We start from the raw sequence: 19,687 nt of genomic DNA on the forward strand, positions 1-19,687 counted from the left end.
CTCAATTGAAAAAATGCCTCCATGAGATCCAGCGGTAATGCTTGGCAGTGGTGGCGCACACCTTTAATCCCAGCACTTGGGAGGCAGAGGCAGGCGGATCTCTGTGAGTTCAAGGCCAGCCTGGTCTATAGAGTGAGTTCCAGTACAGCCACTGAAACCTTGTCTCGGCAATAATAATAATAATAATAATAATAATAATAATAATAATAATATTTAAAAAAACTCCAGCTGTAAGGCATTTTCTTAATTAGTGTGGGCGGGCCTAGCCCATTTGTGGGTGGTGCCATCGCAGGGCTAGTGGTTCTGGGTTCTATAAGAAAGCAGGCTGAGCAAGCCATGAGGAGCATATAGTAAGCAGCATTCTTCCATGGTCTCTGCATCAGTTCTTGCCTACATGTTCCTTTCCTGTTTGAGTCTGCACTGACTGCCTTTGATGATGAACAGTAATATGGAAGTGTAAGCCATGTAAACCTTTTCCTCACCATCTTCCCTTTTTGTCATGGTGTTTCATCATGGCAATAGAAACCCTAAGACAAGTTGGTACCAAGATAATGGGGGATTGCTGTGACAGACCTGAGCATGAGATTTGAGGATCGTAGAAGGACTTGGGAAAGAAAAGCCATTGAGTCTGCGGTGCTTGGTGAGTGGTACTGTGAGGTCTTGGAAGATAAGAACGTTGAGGGCAATGCAGACAATGAGGGCCTGGCTTGGGAAGTTTCAGAGGGAAATTTAATGATTCCGTCAGGGCTGTTTGTTATTTTGAATTAAGATGCTGGGGTTCTGCTCAGCTGAGACTGAAAATTAGCCATGATTAACAAGACAGCATCACTGAAGTGAACCTTTTGTTTTACTGGGGCAATTGATGCTGTTTAGCTGGAGCTGAGAAATTAGCGGTGATTAAGAAGAGACCAGCATCACGGAGGTGAAATCTTTTGGGAAGTGTTTCCTGAGAGTCACCACCAGAAGCTGTGGTCCAGAGGTGGTCGTGGTTGGTAGCCAAACTTGGTAGTTAAGAGTCACCCAGGTGGTACTGGTTTGAAGACATGAAGGGGTCATGGAGAGCTGCTGAGGCTTGGCACTGTGAGAGGCCAGGAGAGGCCATTGGTGAAGATGCAGCCTCAGTAGCAGCTGAAGCCCTGTGATTAAAGGGGTCACACAGAGAAGTTGAGGCTTGGCACCATGAAGAGAGGCCAGGAGAGGCTACTGGTGAAAGTGCAGCCCAGTTGCAGCACTGCATTTTGGAGGAGATGCCAGTACCATGGGATGACCACCAAGAACAGCAACAGCCTTGGAGTGGAGCTTACCAGAGCTTAGAAGACAAATTGTGTGTACTACAGAGGGTAGAGCCAGAGACGTGATCCAAGCACCTTGGGGGAGCCCAGAAGATTGTAAGTGAATCCCAGATAATTGGACATTGAGATATTTACACAGTCAGAGTTTGGTTTTACTTTGTTCATATTGTGACTGTGCCCTGGTTCTTCCCTCTTGAAGAAGTATTTGACTTAATTTTGATTTTTACAGGAGCCCAGAGTTGAGAGACTTTGAACTTTTAAGAGATTTCAGATTCTTAAAAAGATTGGATATTTTAAGCTAAGTGTGGTGGCTCACACCTTCAATCCCACCACTCAGGAGGCAGAGGCAGGTGGATCTCTGAGTTTGAGACCAGGCTGGTCTACAGAGCAAGATCCAGAACAGCCAGAGCTACACAGAGAGACATTGTCTTAAAAAAACAAACAAAAGGGGAAATAGAGGGGTGTTGTGGAATAATCCTTTTGTATAATGTAAAGATTTGTCACTCGAATTGGTTTAATGAAAAACTAACCATCCAGTCCCAAATAACCACTCAGAGGCTTAATATTACTTATAAATGCTCAGCCAATAGCTCAGGCTTCTTACTAGATAACTCTTACGTTTAAATTAACCTATACTTCTATATTTATGCTTGCTACATGGCTTGTGGCTTGTTACCTCATTTTCTACATGTTTTGCTTGCTTGGTGGCTAGCTGGCTAGCCGTCTCCCTGACTCTACCCTCCTTCTTCCCATTGTTCTCAGTTTGACTTTCCCACCTAACTTCCTGCCTGGCAACCAGACTGTCAGCTCTTTATTAAACAGTGAAAGTAATACATAGTCATAGTGTACAGAAGGATTATTCCACAGCAGGAGTAAGAGGAGATGCCAGCAGACACAGAGTAAGCAGGACATGTATAAAATGAGGTAACAAGCCATGAGCCTTGTGGCAGAGGGTAGATAAGAAATATGGGTTAATTTAAAATGTAAGAGTTAGCTAGTAACAAGCCTGAGCTATTGGCCAAGCATTTATAATTAATATTAAGTCTCCTAGTTGGGCCAGGTGGTGGTGACACACACCTTTAATCCCAACACTTGGGAGGCAGAGCCAGGTGAATCTCTGTGAGTTTGAGGCCAGCCTAGTCTATAGAGCGAGATCCAGGATAGGCACCAAAACTACATAGAGAAACCCTGTCTCAAAAAACCAAAAAAAAAAAAAAAAGAAAGAAAGAAAAGAAGAAAAAAAAAAGTCTCCTAGTTGGTTATTTGGGAACTGACAGGCTATTAGGACAGGAAAACTCCATCAATACATGGGGAGGGAGACAGTAGATATTTTAAAAGAGACTAAACTTTTTAATGTATTTAAATTTGTAAGGACTATTGAACCTTAAAATTTATATATGTCATATATTTTATATTAACATTTCATCCTGGGGATAAACAAAAAGGAAAGGTTCTAATTGAAAAGTGATGTGTCTGTGTGTCAAGCTGACAAGGGGTCAGTTGTACTGGTTTTATGTCAACTTGACACAAGCTAGAGTTATCAGAGAGGAGGGACCCTTAATTAAGAAAATGTCTTCATAAGATTTAGCTATAAGGCATTTTCTCATTTAGTGATCAATGGGGAAGGGCCCAGCCCATTGTGAGTGGTGCCAATCACTGGGCTGGCAGTCCTGGGTGCTATAAGAATGCAGGCTGAGCAAGCCATGAGAAGCAAGCCAGTAAGCAGCACTCCTCCATGGCCTCTGCATCAGTTCCTGCCTCCAGGTTCCTGCCTTGTTTGAGTTCCTGACCTAACTTACTTCAATGATGAACAATGATATGGAAGTGTAAGCCAAATAAACCCTTTCCTCCCCAATGTGCCTTTTTGTCATGGTATTTCATTGCAGCAACAGAAACCTAACTAACACACCCAACGAAGGAAATAATAAAACATACAAGCAGGCGGGGTGATGGCACATGTCTTTAATCCCAGCACTTGGGAGGCAGAGGCAGGCAGAACTCTGTGAGTTCGAGGCCAGCCTGGTGTACAGAGCGAGATCCAGGACAGGCACCAAAACCACACAGAGACAGAGTTCTGTCTCAAAAAAAAAAAAAAAACCAAACAAACAAAATACAAGCAGAAAGAATGGCCAATAATGTACACAATGCAAAACAAGTGAGATCCACTTTACATCCATCAGATTGATTTTTTTAAAGTGCAGCAATTAGGGCTTGGGGAGATGGCTCAATCAGTGAAATGCTTGCCACACACACCTAAGGACCCGAGTTCCGGTGCTGGGGAGACAGACCTGAAAAATCCCTGGGGTTTGCCAGCCAGCCTTACCTAATCTGTGGGTTCCAGGTCAGTGAGGCATCCTCTTCCAAAATGTAGAGTGCATGGAACCTGAAGTATGACATCTAAGACTAACTTTCAGTGTTCACTCATATATACACACAAACATAACAATTAGAGGGTTATCAATGGTGTGAAAAATGCATGACTCCTCACCCTGCAGGTAAAGAGTACTTTGGGGCAAACGCTAAGAAAAAGAGCAATGTCCAGCAAAACCAGGGTTCTTATCCTCCCAAGCAGGATTTTCACTTGTAGTTCCGTGATGTGCAGAAGCCCTCTTACATGGCCTATGTCTCACCAAGGAGATAAGTATTATATAATCAGCACTCCAGTTCACAAAATACTGGGACCTAAATGTCTGCTGATCCCATTACAGAATAAGGCATAAATCAGGGTGTTTGCACAACAGGATACTGTAATTATTCAACAATTATAAGAATGCAAAACTATCAAAAATCATGCTGAACAGAAAGCAATTTATAAGTTGTTTCATACAGTATCAAAATGGATGACTGTATTTTGCTCTGCAAAGTAGTACTAACTTAATGCCTGTAAACACACACTCCATCCAAATATGGGTCGGAAGAAGCAATAATGAATTAAGAAGTGACCTCAGGGAGGGAAGCAAGGAAGTAGGCTCCGTGGGTGATGGGGGCCTAATCCTGCCTACCATACTTTTCTCACACAGGACCTGGAACACTGTGTGGCACTACCATTCACTGTGAGCATGTGTGTGGGTATGTGCCTGTGCACATGCAGAAGCCCAAGGACACTGGGTGTCCTGTCCTGTTACTTGCCAGCTTCCTCCCACCTGGAGCTAGGGTGAAAGCCGCCTTCCTGTCTCTGCCCGCAGAGCACCGGGGTTATTGATACCTCCATGCAGCCACGCCCAGCTTTCTATGGTGGCTCCTGGGTCCAAACCCCAGCAGCCATGCTATATAGCAAAGGCTCTCACTCACTGAGCCATTTCTCCAGCCTGAAACTGAGTTATTCTAAGGTATAAAACCAGGTGTCTGGTGTCAAAGACTGGATAACCAGGTTTGTTGTACTTAAAGCATTTTTAATGGAAACAGCATGTAATTTTAAAATATTTTAATAGAAAGGATTAATTCAATGACTAAAGGTTTTCGTGGGACCAAGATATTCAGTCTGAAAGTATCATCCTGACAAATTACTTACTCCAATGGGAAATGACCTTTCCATCTCACCAAATGATCACTTAGTGTCACGGGACACACTGATGTGAACTTCCTGGTGAGATAGATACACTGTAGGCACAGTATCACCTGTCAAGTTGATTCCGGTGGAAAATATTCAACACGAATCTAATCAAAAGACAAGAATGGATGCCCTTTCTAAACAGCTAAAATCTGTTAACTTCTCACTCTCTTAGGAAAAGGGGAGAGGCAAGGTTTGCAAATACAGATGATTAGAGAGGTAAATATATGTACCATGTGATTTTTTTTTTTTTTTTTTTTTGGTTTTTCGAGACAGGGTTTCTGTGTAGCTTTGCGCCTTTCCTGGAGTTCACTTGGTAGCCCAGGCTGGCCTTGAACTCACAGAGATCCACCTGGCTCTGCCTCCCGATTGCTGGGATTAAAGGCGTGTGCCACCACCACCCGATTGCTGGGATTAAAGGCGTGTGCCACCACCACCCGGTGGTGATTTTTTAAAAAAGGCTTTTTTTTGAGACAGTTTTCTGTGTAGACCTGGCTGTCCTGGAACTTGCACCTAGCTTCCTGTGATTCTTAGTTGGATCATGTTTTTAAAAAGTTTTAAACTAAGCTTTAAAGACAACTGAGGAAATCTGGATATGGAAGGAATATAACAACGTTTGCATTTTATAGTAAAATATGGTGGTATTTTGTTTGTACTGAAATGTGATTTTCATTGTATGTTAATAAAGTTGCCTGGGGTCAGAGCTATTAGAGCCATAGAAAGAGCATGGCGGTGGCGGTGCACGCCTTTAATCCCATAGATCTCTGTGTGTTCAGGGATACAGCCAGCATTGGAGACACACGCCTTTAAGACCTGGAGGGCTGTATATACAGGCAGTGACGAGGCAGTCACGTGTTTGGGTTTACAACCAATGAGAAGGCAGAACAGAAAGACTATGTAAAGACATACAGGAAGTAGCTCTCTTTTCAGAGAGATAGGAGCACCACAGGAGTAAGGGTAAGATTTTAGCTCTGAGCTCTGACCTCTTGGCTTTTTCTTTTACATTGGTTCTGTTTCTTATTTAATAAGACGGTTGGTTACATCTACAGTAAAATGTCTAAAACATGGAAATGCCGTTGGTTCGGAATCGTTTGGGCACAGGTAACAACTGAAGGCAGTGACTAGGTTTACGGGAGGCACTCACTGCACTCTGCTCCCAACTCTTGAGAAGATGCAAAGCTTTCAAAGTAACTTGGGGAAAGTGGTATTTGGAAAAGACTAAATTCGTGCCTTGTACAGCACAGATAAAAGTTTGTCAAAGCTACAGTAGTAGTGATTGTGAAGAGAACATACCTTTTTGAATTACAAGCTCCAGAATACTGATTAACTCAGTAAAAATGAATTAAAGCCCTAAATTAACTTAGTCCTTTTGGGGAACAGAAAGCCTTTCCTTTAAATGCTAAAACTGTAAATCAAAGTATCTAAAACCTGCTCCTCTCCCCTTTGCTTGGCGGAGGGGCCCATAAATAACTTCTCTCCATGTCTCATGTATAGGAGCCTCGGTCAGGCCTTCCTGCTTCTACCCAACCCCTCTGCTGCATGAAGCAGCAGTTCTGGTCAGCTGCACTGCTGCTGCTCATGGCATCATTCCTTCCCACACCTTCCCACTGCCCTGCTGACCTGAGCCGGTTCCCTGCACGTCTGGAAGAAATGAGAACAAGAATGATAATGCTGGGCCAGTAAGGTGGCTCAGTGGGGAAAGGCATTTGCCACAAGCTCCATAACCTGAAACCCTCATGGTGCCACCCCAAGCTGCCCTCTGAACCCTGTGAAAGCTATCATTTCCTTCAGAAGCTTCTTAGGCTTTGAATGTAACACAAATTGCTAAATGGTAAAACCCAGAGCCAGATATTGGGGTGAAAGCTGAAAGATCAAAGAAGCAGAGCGAGCCACAGCCACCACCTCACCAACTCTTTTGGCTGAAGCCAAGAGTCTCCTCAGCCTAAAGACTTTAGTTCCTGTCTCCTCCCGCCTTACATGCTTTTCTTTGCCCACGCATGCCATTTCCTGTCTCAACTTTCCTAGTGCTAGGATTAAAGGTGTGTGCCACCACTGCCTGGCTTCTATGTGTACTCTAGTGGCTTGTTCTGTCCTCTGATCCTCAGGCAGACTTACATCACCACATTTGGCGGTCGGCAGGGTCGTCTTTATCTGAATGTGGGTACACTGTAGCACCATGCACATGTGGGAGTCAGGACAATGCTAGAGTTGGCTCTCCACCTCTACCAGGTATGTTCCAAAATTCAAACTTAGGCCAGCAGACTTGGCAGAAACCACCTTTATGCCCCAGGCCATCTTGTGGCTGGCCCAATGCTGTGTTCTTGGTGACAACAGGCTGGAGGGAGAGGTCAGTTTGCTACTGGGAGGCCCTAGGTTCCTCCTAGGGTCACAGGAGACAAATGAGGGCCAGTGCAGCGAGGCAGGAGGCTGACATCTTGACATCGTGGATCCAGCTATATGCTCACTCATCTCCCTAGGACTTGTGGCTAACAGGGCATTTTCTAGCTAAAGGCTGTTGTGGAGCTGGTGGGCAGCCAATTACTTTCAAAATGTAACAATGGCCAAGTCTTTTAATGACAATGCTTAAGAGCTGAAGAAATTTCATTGTAAGATTTAAAAAACAAAAGCCATCAACTATAACACCATGGACTGACAATAACGCTCTGCGTCCATGTGAGTCAGGCCTCAGCCCCCTCAGCAGCCTCAGTTACCAGGCTAAAGTTGCTGCTGGAAGGGAAAACGTACCTCTAATGCGAACTTGGGAGAGCAGTGATGATGAATCTTTTCCTCAGTGGTAACCACATTAATGAGAATATAGGTGGATGATTGAGAATTGAGAATTGTCACAATCCTTTCAAAGAAACCATGTGGATTGTGCTGCCATTTGAAATGCAGGAAAGAAAGGCAAAAGCTAACTTTAGGAGACGGCTTGTCGTTTTTGAGGCATTTCTGTTTCTGCAGCATGAGCACGGCTGTAGTTCATCATCCACTCTGCTACCGAGTGTCTGAGCATCACAGAGGCGTACGCCACAACTGAAACAAACTGCTCTAATTGTGCATTCAGAAGTTCTCCGGAAAAACCATAAGCATCAAGACATTTTTATGTTAAGAGTCTTAATAATTTCAAAAGACTGACCATGCATTTGCTATTTTTTAAAAAGTATTTTATTATTCACAAATGAGGGTGAAATAAGGCAGAGGTTTACAGAAAAGATGTCCATATATCAAGAAAGAAATAGCAAAATATCTTTTGGTCATAATTTAGAAATAAAGTCATCTATAAAAAGGAGATGTTCCTCAGTTCATCTCTTCCACAGAAGAGCATTAGCACGGCTCTCAGCTCCTTGATATCCTCAGCAGGCCACGGATCCGTCTGACAAGCGCCTGTATGAAACTGTAGCGGGATCGAACTTTTGAATATAACCCTTCAATGTCTAGAAGTTTCTTTTGCAGTGATTCTCCAAAGGCATTGGTGGCATCAGACTGAAGCTGGAGGTGACGCAGAAAACCTTTTATTATTACATTGCTTTCTCAGGATTTCAATCTGTGTCTTTCCACTTAAAACCCTGCCACGCTATTCTAATTTGCTCTTTCTTATATAGACTAAGGTGGAGTACACTTGAGAGGCAGACATCTGCCTAGCATGTGCAAGGAAGGCCTTGGGTTTGAAACCCAGCTCCACCATTCCCATGCCCGCTTTACCCACACAAACATTCACAAAAGGCACTTTTCTAACATAAAACACTATCAGGTGTTTGTAATGGGGTATCAAATTAATTAAAAATTACATTTCTATCTTAGAATGCTTTTGTAGTTTTAATTCCTGTACAACAGTGTATAAATTAAAGGTGTATCTTAAATAGAAACAATTGTTGATGCTGACAAACTGATAGGCATACAAAAAAAAAAAACAAAAAACATAGCTCCTAAAGGCCACATCAAAAGCTGTTAAGGGCCTGGGAGATGGCTCAGTGGTTAATCGCACTCACTGGCAGCTTTTCCAGAGGACCTGAGTTCAATTTCCAGCACCCACATGGCAGCTCACAACCACCTCTAACTTCAGCTCCAGGGGACCCGATGCCCTTTTCTAACCTCTGTGGGTACCAGGTATATGCAAGCAAAGCACCTATAAGTAAAATTAAAATAAACATTTTTTTTAAAGTTGTTGAGTAAGTGTCAGGCTAGTGATGGAGAAGCTGTTATGAGCACTTGCTACTCTTACAGAGAACCAGGGTTCAGTTTCCAGCACCCATATCAGGCAGCTCACAGTCACTTCTAACTTTAGTTCCAGGAGATCTGAGGTCCTCTTCTGGCCTACTAGGGTACCAGGCACACACATGGTGCACATACATATACATGGATACTTTTATATACACATAAATAATTCTTTAAAAAAGAGACAGTGTCTTTAGTGAATAAACAGAAACAATTACTTTGTACTTTTATCAACAAACCAGTTTCCCTTTAAAGAGTAAAGAATATGAGGACAGACCCTTACCTGGTCTATATCATGTTGGCTCACTAGAGCCAGCCCACTTCTGAAGTCCAGATTGGGTTCTGAGGAAAAGGAATCTGGAAATAGGAGACACAGTGAAGCAGCCCTGCCCCGTGTGTGTCTACTGCACAGCAGAGGCACCTGCCGGCAGCAGCACATGGAACTCGGCTTCGAGCACTGGAAGCCTGGGAAGTGCATCCCAGTCCACGATGGGTCTCGCCCTCCCCTTAGGAGTCTAATGCGTGTTCCTCCATCCCAGAGCCCACCCCCGAACAAAAACAACGGCCTGCATCTATTCTTCTGGAAAGTTGGCTGTGATGGGACTCTGCAGCTGGGGCAAACCTAACTATAGGAAAAGGAAGAACAACCAGTGAACAGGCTCCAGAATCATTTCCCATGGGCAGAGAATAAAATACAGAAAACAACTGTGTTTACTATTGAGCTCTCTAATACTCAATTCACTGAGTAATCTGAAACACATAAAATTTAAGGTTGCTTTGAGTAGCTGGTGGTGTGCATCCACAGTCCAGCTACTCAGGAGGCTGGATCAATTGAGCCCAGGATTTTAGGGCCTGTCTGGGAAATAAAACAAGACCTTGCTGCAAAAAAACAAACAAAACTAGAAAGAGGCAGCTGGGTTTTCAGGGCAGTAAAATGTCTGTATTCCTGGCTCACCTATATTGAGAACAGCTTACCTTGTAGTCTTCTGCTTTTAAATAAAGTCCTAGAGGCAAACATCGAGTCTTGGGAATCCGTTGGAGTGCAATGTAACAAGTAGTACTCCAGATGGCGCCAAAGAATAAACAGGCAGGTCTCTATGATAACTGGAGTCCAGATTAAAGAAGAATCTCGTCGCGTGTTTTTTACAGACCAGTTTCCGAGGGGGGGAAAAGAAGAGCCTGTACTTGATTACGCACCATGAACTTTCTCTAAATGACAAGGATGAAGTTCACTGAACATGCTTCAGAAAAAGCTGCAATGTGACCTATGGCAGGTGAGGCCCACAGGGTACTGTGCCACCAGCCTCTTGCCCACACAGAAATCATCTGCAGATTTTACAGTACTCCTAGCTACTCTAGAAGGTGAGAATAAAAATACCAATATGGAAATACATCAGGTTTTTACTGGGCAAAACAAGATAGGCCACAAAACAATAATTAGGTCACTTTCCATATGGTTTTGTAGCTGAATGATGCAAGAATTAAGTAAGGACTGCCGCAGTTTAGGGTCTGCACTCTGGGCTGTGGCTGCACAAGGATACAGGAACAGAGGGACAGCAGCTTAGCGCGATTATTGATCAGCTTGACCAGACGCCGTCTTGCTAAAACACACTTCTGCGCAGTAGAGATTTTATCAACACCAGCAGGCATCACAGACTGGCACAACTAAGAAAAAGAGAGTATAAATTGTAACAACTTAATCTACTATGAACAGGTCATTATATTAAGAACTGTGAAAACACTCAAATGTATTTATCCAACTTTGTGGACAAGAGTTTATTACCCAAAAAATGAGAGTTAAAGAAGCAGTCAAGTCCCACATGAATGTTTACCTGCTGCCTTTGAAAGTCTGCTCAACAGACAGACACTGCCAAGCCACAAGCGGCCCGCCAGCCCTCAATATCCTATCAGATTAAAATAAACAGCCTTTTTAAGCAGTGGGTGAAAAACTGGCATGAATTCGTCAGGTAGCTTCCGGAGAAAGTGGCATGGCGGATTTGTGCCAGACATAAATCGATCAGGGCTGATATGCCATCCCATCTGTTTGGAAATTTCAGTACCACATGAAGACGCTGAAGACAGACAACTGCCCAAGTTCTACTGCGAAAACATTTGCAACAGGAAGCCCAGTTTCTCTGCAGCTCTTTACTGGGGCAGCCACCCTCTCATTTTCTTCAGGAGGAGACACTTGGCTGCTCCTAAAGTCAAGAGGTCCATGCTAATGAGGTGCATGCAAAGGAAAATCAGTGCAGATCCTTTAGTAGCACCGAGTACCTGGGCCCATGTTGGTGCAGCAATGACTTTTCAAGCCCCACAGCTCATTACAAGGTTCATACCTCTTTTATCTCATCTGGAGGAAGTTGCTCTACATTCTGTAGCTTGTTGACACTGCGTCGGTGACTGTCATAATAGCTAAAGAAATCACTGGCGCTCTGTTTCAGCAGGTAGACAATAATGCCCAAGCCAGGCAGGCGCCAATACGGAACCATGGGAACCTGGGTATCTAATAGGTGATAGAAAACAGCGTTCTGCTTAGACACATTTTCTACAGATTTCGTTTGTTTGTCGTAAAAAGAGTGAACAAGAATGCAGTCCTCTACTACTACAAATTACACAGTGGAGTTTCCTGTTTGGGGAACTCACAGGGTCAGCACATCTAGAGTTCAATGGATGAGCCTCACCCTGGAAAAACAACCTTCTACGAATGTTAAAACATCTGTAAAAGTAAGAGATAAAACTACAAGTCATATAGGCTATGATTAATGGCAACCCAAGACTACTTACAGCACTGCTGGGGCTGGAGAGATGGCTCAGGGGTTAAGAGCACTGACTACTCTTCCAGGGAAAACCAGTTCGATTCCCGGCACCCACACAGTGGCTAACATTGCCTTCTGTGACTCCAGTGCCAGAAGATCTGACGCCCTCTCCTAGTCTCCAATGGCACTGCACACAAATGGTGCAGATATGCATGCAGGCAAAAGATCCATGCACAAGAAATAAAAAGCAATCTCCAAATAAATAAACCAACACCCATTAGTTCAAAACACAGTGGTTAAGTGCTACTGTAGTCAGGTATGTAAATACCGCTGGAGTCCTCAAGAGAGTAAAGAAATAGGGCTAGCAGGCACCCTTTATTAGGTGAAGATCTAGGCATTATAAAACTGCACACCCACCCATATATACAAACCATATCTACTTTTTCAAAGATTTATTTTATGTGTATGAGTGTTTTGCCTTCATGTATATATGTGCACCGTGTCATGCCTATGGATGGTGTGAGCCACCATATTGGTGCTATGACTTGAACCTGGGTCCTCTTCTAGAAGAGTAAGTGTTCTTATCTGATGAGCCACTGCTCCAATCCCACAAACTATAGAGATATAGATATAGATAGGTAGATAGGTAGGTAGGTAGGTAGTACACACATACACACACACACACACACACACTTTCAGGAGTTCTTGACCCAAAGTGAGCAATGCTCACCTCATCCAATGGTTGTAGTTACATGTATTTAACTCTAATCTGCACTGTTCTGGTTGCTGAACTGACAGCTTTAAGTCATCCTTCCTAAGAAATCCTTGAAAAATGAACCGGACTTATTTTTAACCTGTCTCACTACAACAACTCCCTCTGGGAGCTAAACCCAGCAACCTACCTTTTACTTTGCTGCTTCTTAGTGAGGGTGCAAAGGAACAGTGAGTTTAGGAACACCCTGAGCTACAAATTTAGTTTATGAATAGCCTGGGGTAGACAGGAAAACACTGTCTCAAAGAACAGAAAGAAGGAAGTCACTGGTGGGTGACTTTAAATCAAAAGGGGTCTCTGTCTTTTATGTGTCCCACAGGATTGCTATCTGGCCTTTGCTACTAACTTCTGAAGACACCAGAAGCTAAGTCTGCCTGCTCAGCACCTAAAAGTTTACTGTCATGTGACAGAAATGTGGAGCTGTAACACATGACCCATTTAGACTCTGAATTCAGCACGAACTGATTCAGCATACACAGTTAACTTGCTGAGCGTTCATACATTTCATCCAGCTGGCTCTCTCTTCAATCCTAGGTGCTTTCTTTGGGATCTCTAGTATTATTTAAAACTACACTCTCCTACATGGCTCTTCTAGTTTTAGCCTCAAAAATCCAAAGACTTTCCCTAACCTCTGTGCTTCCAGCTTCACACATAGATCTGACAATAGTACGTCCACACTTTCTTTAAAAAGTCATTTTAAACCAGGCGGTGGTGGCGCTCGTCTTTAATCCCAGCACTCAGGAGGCAGAGGCAGGCGGATCTCTGTGAGTTCGAGGCCAGCCTGGTCTATACAGTGAGTTCCAGGACAGCCAGGGATACACAGAGAAATCTTGTCTCAAAAAAAAAAACAGAAAAAAGAAAAAAAAGTCATTTTAAAATTTTCCCATTAGTAATTCATCGAAAATAAACTGCATCTCACTGGAGCCAAGCTGCAGAGCTGTTCCCTTCCTTAGATAGTCAACCAACCCACCTCCGGCTCACCTTGCCGTGGTCCATCTCTGTTAATGGTCTCGGAAAGGCTAGGCGTGAAGAGACACACGGCATTCTGGAAGGTAGGGGAGCTCTGGAGCATGAGTGACTGGCAATATTCCATTACATTGGCACAAATCTACAATGGGAGAGAAGAAGTAACTCAAATGCTAGTCTAAAAATTCCCCTAAGTTGACACACACACACATACAACAACAACAAAATCCCCAAAGTCACAGAAATTTAGACTGCAGAAAACGAGGTCATAATCAATTTGTAAAATTATATACAACTGTTATTTTTATCAAAATTTCCAAAACCATAAAAACTCCAGGCCCACAATTGTCTCCCCTTCTTACCTGCTGCATGGCCAGCTCAATTTCATCTTTCTTGCTCACCCGATCCCCCTCCACATTATTATCTTGGAATTTAAACTGCCGCAGTCTGTCAGAGCCACCGAAGCGACTTAGTAGGCCTAAGCACTGGCGCTAAGGAAAAAAGACCCGGTGTTCACTTCAGGCTGAAGGAGTTTAACATCTTAGTTACCCCATTTTTCTTTAGGTAGAAGGGGGAAAAATTCAGTGGGGAGTGGAATTACTCTTGAAATCACCTGATATCCTTTCCTACTAAGGGAAGCTTGCTAAAATTCACCTTTTCCAAGGGAATTTGTTTCCCTTTCAAAGGATCCCTAATATAACCTAAATATTTCTGAAGAAAATTTATGTCCTATAAAGAAACATTCAATACTTTCTTATGAGACAGTCATAAAAAGCAGCACAAGTTAATACACAAATGAAAACCACATTTTTACAGGCAATTACAAGATGGTCAGTGACAAATCCCGTAGTCTTACCAGGACTGGAACTTAAAGGCTGTAACTCCAGTGTCTGGGGACTTCCTGGAGGGTTAGGAATTTATAGGCAGGTAACAGGCAAATGTTAGGGCCTGTGGGGCGGCTCCTCAGCAGGTAAAGGCCAGGCCTGACCTGACAGTCTGGGTTTGGCCCCTGGGGCCTATATATAGGAGGACAAACTCCCATAAGTTATCCTCTGACCTCCATGTGTACACAATGGCACATGTGTGTGCGCATACATACATAAAAAACCAAGCAATAATTTAAAAACTTTAATGTAAATACTGCCAGCTTGAAATCTTCAGTACGTTCCTGTGTTTGCTGCTTTTACAGATAAACATGTTCCAACATTCCCAGAGGCCACCTAAAAGGTCTTTTTCTCCCTTTTGAGGGGGGGAAAAGGTGAAAATTTGGGGGAGAGAGTTGGTGGTGAATGCAAGTCCTTCTGGAAAGTTATTTAATAATATGATGTCAAAACATAGCATGTGCATGTACTTGAACTTAACCATATATGCAATTAAATCCAACTTTGAAAACAGATACACGAGTCAGCTACTCATCGTCGTCATCGTCTACGCAGGAGTAGGGTTTTAAATTGAGTGCCTCAGGGCACATGCTAGGAGAGCACTCGTCTACTGAGCCCGACGCTTTGCTTTTGAAAACTTGGAAAAATGGATTATGAAAGGGAACTGGTTAAGAAAATTATTATATAAAAACAACAGACTGTAAATTCTTCTATGTAATTATTTTATAGCTAGTAAGAGGGGACAATGTTTAAGTCAAAGATGAGCAGGCTCTTAGGAAGCCTTTAATAAAATATCTAATTGATAAATACGTTTAAATATGCTAAAAAGATACATGCATGAAGAAGAATAGGGATAAACTAGTAACACACAATAACCAACTTCTAAAAAGGTAAAGCACTTAGCAGGTGAAGGCAGGAAGACCAACAGTTCAAGGCCAGCCTGACTCCTGGAGACCTACCTCAGAAAGTCAGGAGAGCGCTGGGGGTAGGGAAACAAAATGCTGCATAAAAAGTGGCAGCCGCAGGTGCTGGGAAACGTTTTGTAGTTCCAGCACACTGGAAGCAGAGCAAAGAGGAGGACTGCTGCTAGTTCAAGGCCAGCCTAGTCTACACAGAGAGTTCTGGGCCAGCCAGGGCTACACAGCAACACTCCTCTCAGAAAACAAAGGAACAAGTAAACAAAATAGTAAAATTCACAGTTGCTCACGGCTTACTCATCAACAAGATATACATAGTCATAATAACGAAACATTAAACATGAATATAGAAACAGAAAGCCTTAGGAGTTCTGCTAGGAAACGCTGGAAGAAGAGCGGAAATAAGGACACTCCATCTTCACCAACAGCACGAAGTCAGAAGGTGACTGGGAAAATCAAGTAGTCAAAACAATGCACATCATTCAGAGTCTTCAAAGAACCCATGAATCAGCTGAAGGGGGCCGCTCTAGTCCAGGGGCAGCACCTTCAAACTGCTATTTCAAGACAGAAGTCCATTACCTGAAATCTTCCAATGTGTCCCTGGAGCTCCATTAAGGATCCTTCATTTACGTCAACATCAAGTTCACTTAACATACCTACAAAATATGGAATATGTGTAAATGTAGTTTAGTGCTAAAGTGAAAACACTATAAAGTAGAGTGCTTCTGGCATTTTCTATCCTTTACATGCACGAGCAGACTCCTGCCATGGAAAGTTTTGGGGGACAGAGTTTTCCAGACTGTAGGTATCTCTCACACAGTAGCAACACTAGCCCGAGGGCAGTCACACAACCTAAAACCTGGGCAGGTACTTTCAAAAGGATTTCTAAAAGTTTAATAAAAACCTTTACTCAAAACTTTCAGGAGGAGAGGAGGGAGGGGAAACCACGGTTGGTATGTAAGATAAATGAAAAAACAAAAACAAAAACAAACACAAACATCAAGTCTTTCCTAATAAGTAATAAGAGCTTAGACTTATAAGATAAATGAACTTTAACCTCCCCTGAGGAGGAGGAGGAGGAGTTGTTAACTTAGGCCGTAAATACACAGGAACAGATGGCGGAGAGAAAGGCGGGTCAGCTACGGGACAAGCACTGACTCAGCTCAGGACCCATCTACTCCCTCGGAAGCAGCATGGAGGAAAGAGGAGACACTCACAGAATCCTTGCAGACCCTAATCCACGAGAAACATACTGAGGAGTTAAGGCTTGGGAGAATCAGGGGAAGCCCTTACGATACCTGCACTGCACCGTGGGACGTGGCAGAGGCAAGAAGCGGGGACTGCCCCGACACTCCACCAGCTGAGAAGACCCCAAGTCTCCTCAGAAGCAGTGAGGCTCCAAGTACTCGGACAGGATCTGCACTCAGCCCTAATCAACTCTCCCACTCAGAGGGCTCAGATAGAGACAGCCACAAAGAGGCAAAGTGCTGGGGACAGTAGACCAGGGGTTACTCCATAGAAATAGAGGAAGTTAAGTCCATAGGCTCAGAAGCTACACTGCCTGGGACTCTGTAACAGATCTGTGCTTCAGATCCCTCCCTGTAATAGGAACACTAACAGTTGGACCTCTTGAGATTCTTGCACACTCACATCAATTAGCATGCCAGGGGAAAGCAGAGCCTGAACATAACTACTGAGCATGTGTTACCACTGGGATTGCATGTGCTGAGGGGAAGAAAGGCTTATCAAGCCGGGCGCTGGTGGCGCATGCCTTTAATCCCAGCACACAGGAGTCAGAGGGCAGGCGGATCTCTGTGAGTTCAAGGCCAGCCTGAGCTACAGAGTGAGATCCAGGACAGATGCCAAAGCTACACAGAAAGGCTTATCAGCTGCGCTATCATTTAAGATCGGTGGCAGCATCAAGACAACCTTAAAACATGAGGGAACCCAGTGAAAACACTATCTCCTTCAGAGAAGAGGCCTGCAGTGCAAATCTAAAATGCCAAGAGCTAAACCCAAACAGAACTGGTACGGGTCACAGAGGAGGACCTGAGACTGAGTGGGACCATTACAAAACACCCTGCAGGTGGAGTGGGAAGGGGAAGGCCTCACTGCTTCAGGTTTCACATCTGGGTGCTGCTGACTTTAGAATTTACATAGTACAGAAATTATACTCAAGACAAAAGTGACAACAAATTCATTAGTTCTTAACTTTTTCTTACTCATGGTAACTTTTTAGTAACAAATATTTCTCTGTACTCTTGGAGTATTTCTAGAGTTCAGTAATTCCTCTTATTTTTCTTCATTAAGTTTTTAACCTATTAAATGCACGGAAACTTCGTCTAAAGCAGCAAGCCGAAAGGTGATGTGGTCCTCATATATCACCTCTGCCTGCTGCTACCCCAACACAGCAGTGCAATGTCTGAAAAGCTGTTTACCAAATACAAGTAATGAGATTCTGATGCTTTTAATTATCTCCTTGAACTCTTTGATTTTTTATGAGTATATGGTTTATATAATATAAATTTGTTACTTAATAAAGGCAGTTGAATGTCACCGGTACTAATTCCAAGTCAGTCATAAAAACCTCTCTCGGTTAAGCCTGTGTCAGCCTGTAGAGAATTAATCGGGTTTGACACCATCAACTCACCAGGAAGTGCTGCTTTACTTATGATTCCTGTCAGCAGCGCTAACTCCTGCAAGGAGCCAGCGCTAACATCCTGACAGCGCAGAATTGCTTGGATCGTATCAGAATGAGCGATGAGGAATTGCAGCACCTAAGCAGCCGAGATGGAGGAAGAGAACACTGCATCACACGGGGAATTCATCTCTTCAGCAAATAATCGTAAGTAATGAAGAGCAAGAGAAGCAGCTGCTTTCTCACCTTCAACAGTGGATTTCCTCACAAAGCCAATACAACCACCCCTCAGCACAAAGCTAAACCACTTCAAAGTTTGCCTCTCCACACAGCAGAGCTCGCTGCAGGAGGCCATGACTCAGAAACACTGCCTGGAAACACCTGTTTTACTTCTTTTACTATTTATTTAAAAGGAATCTAGAGAACTTCATATGAATGGGTATAAAAATGGTCACTAAATTCAAGAAATCACTCTATGTAAGCCTGACTTGGGCAGCATGCTTCACATAAGCTTGTGTTACTTTTTGATAACAATAAGAACAAAAGAGACAGAAACTCTTCGGTCCAAACCTCTTTCTGCCTTTGGTATTCTCTGGAGCACTCCTGGGGCACTAAGTTCAATTCCCAGCCCTAGGGAGGGGTGCGTGGGTAGGAATGGGGCAGGGAGGACCACTCAATCTAGTAAAGAAGCAAACAAGGACGCCCGAGTTAAAGAATCAGCTCAAAGCATTCTGAGGATGGAAGGGTGTCCTCTGGGCTGCTGCAGTGCAAATAAGGCGTCACTTTAGAAGCCGCAGCTTCTACCTGGTGAAGCAACTCTGACTGCATTGTATGAAAACAGACAAAACATTCAGAAACCAAAGCATCTCATTACCCCATGCTGCTAAAAAAAATCCTAAGCATATGATACTTTATTCCATATTTTTTATTTCTGTTGGAAACAGAGTGTCATAGAGTTCAAGGCCTTGGACTAGTCACACAGCCACAGAAGACCTTGAACTCTTGATCCTCCTGCCTCTCCTTGGATGACAGGAATGTACAGCCATGCCCAACTTTAGGGTTTTGTTTTTTTTTTGGAGACAGAGTTTCACTCCATAGGCCAGGCTAACTAATGACCCCGTGGCCTCAGTCACCCTAGTACTGGGATTACAAGTATGCACTACTCTATGAGGCTTTAGGTTTCTCTTGTATTTTCTAAAGGCCTTGTGGTCTGAATGAGAATGGCCCCCATAAGTTTGCTTTGATTATTTGGTCCCCCGTTTTTGGAACTGTTTAGGAAGGATTAAGAGGTGTGGCCTTGCTGGAAGAGATGTGTCACTGGGGGTGGGTTTTGAGGCGTGAAAAGACTCACCCCATTCCCAGCATGCTCTCTCTCTGCCTCCTACAAGACATGAGTTCTGAGAAGTTCCCGTGGCCATGGCTTTGCTCTGCCATCAAAGACTCTAACCCTCTGAAACTGTAAGCTCAGTTAAATGCTCTTTTAAGTTCCTTGGCCTTGATCATGGTGTTTGTCATAGCAATAGAAAAGTAACTAAGACAGGCCTACTATCCCTCTCTAAATGTTTGGCTGAAATACATCTTAAATGGCAGCTTATTCCTATCAGAGTAACTGCTTGCTTTGTACAGGAACACATTCAATCTCTTGCTTTCCATCTCAGGATTCTATTAAGTAGCTGCAATGTTCCATTCGCACAGGAGTA

At 43.5% G+C, this 19,687-nt stretch overlaps 1 protein-coding gene and 1 non-coding gene across 3 annotated transcripts in view; both read right to left on the reverse strand.

Moving 5' to 3' along the window:
• Positions 1-7,989: 7,989 nt before the first annotated feature.
• Positions 7,990-19,687, reverse strand: part of Nup205 (nucleoporin 205) — a 67,433-nt gene continuing 55,735 nt past the window's right edge. For both annotated transcript variants that reach the window (XM_028866103.2, XM_028866104.2), the window contains exons 35-43: positions 18,000-18,126; positions 15,929-16,005; positions 13,914-14,042; positions 13,567-13,693; positions 11,394-11,560; positions 10,599-10,722; positions 10,033-10,161; positions 9,341-9,414; positions 7,990-8,331 (exon numbers count right to left, since the gene is read on the reverse strand). In XM_028866103.2, the coding sequence (XP_028721936.1) occupies positions 8,179-8,331; positions 9,341-9,414; positions 10,033-10,161; positions 10,599-10,722; positions 11,394-11,560; positions 13,567-13,693; positions 13,914-14,042; positions 15,929-16,005; positions 18,000-18,126 (1,107 nt within the window). In that variant the 3' untranslated portion in view covers positions 7,990-8,178. The remainder of the gene's footprint in view (positions 8,332-9,340; positions 9,415-10,032; positions 10,162-10,598; positions 10,723-11,393; positions 11,561-13,566; positions 13,694-13,913; positions 14,043-15,928; positions 16,006-17,999; positions 18,127-19,687) is intronic.
• On the reverse strand, positions 11,629-11,785 carry LOC114691121. Its single transcript, XR_003734174.1, has one exon. It is a non-coding gene; the product is annotated as a U1 spliceosomal RNA (small nuclear RNA).

The sequence above is a fragment of the Peromyscus leucopus genome, chromosome 3, assembly GCF_004664715.2.
Source record: "Peromyscus leucopus breed LL Stock chromosome 3, UCI_PerLeu_2.1, whole genome shotgun sequence".
Lineage (NCBI taxonomy): Eukaryota > Metazoa > Chordata > Mammalia > Rodentia > Cricetidae > Peromyscus > Peromyscus leucopus.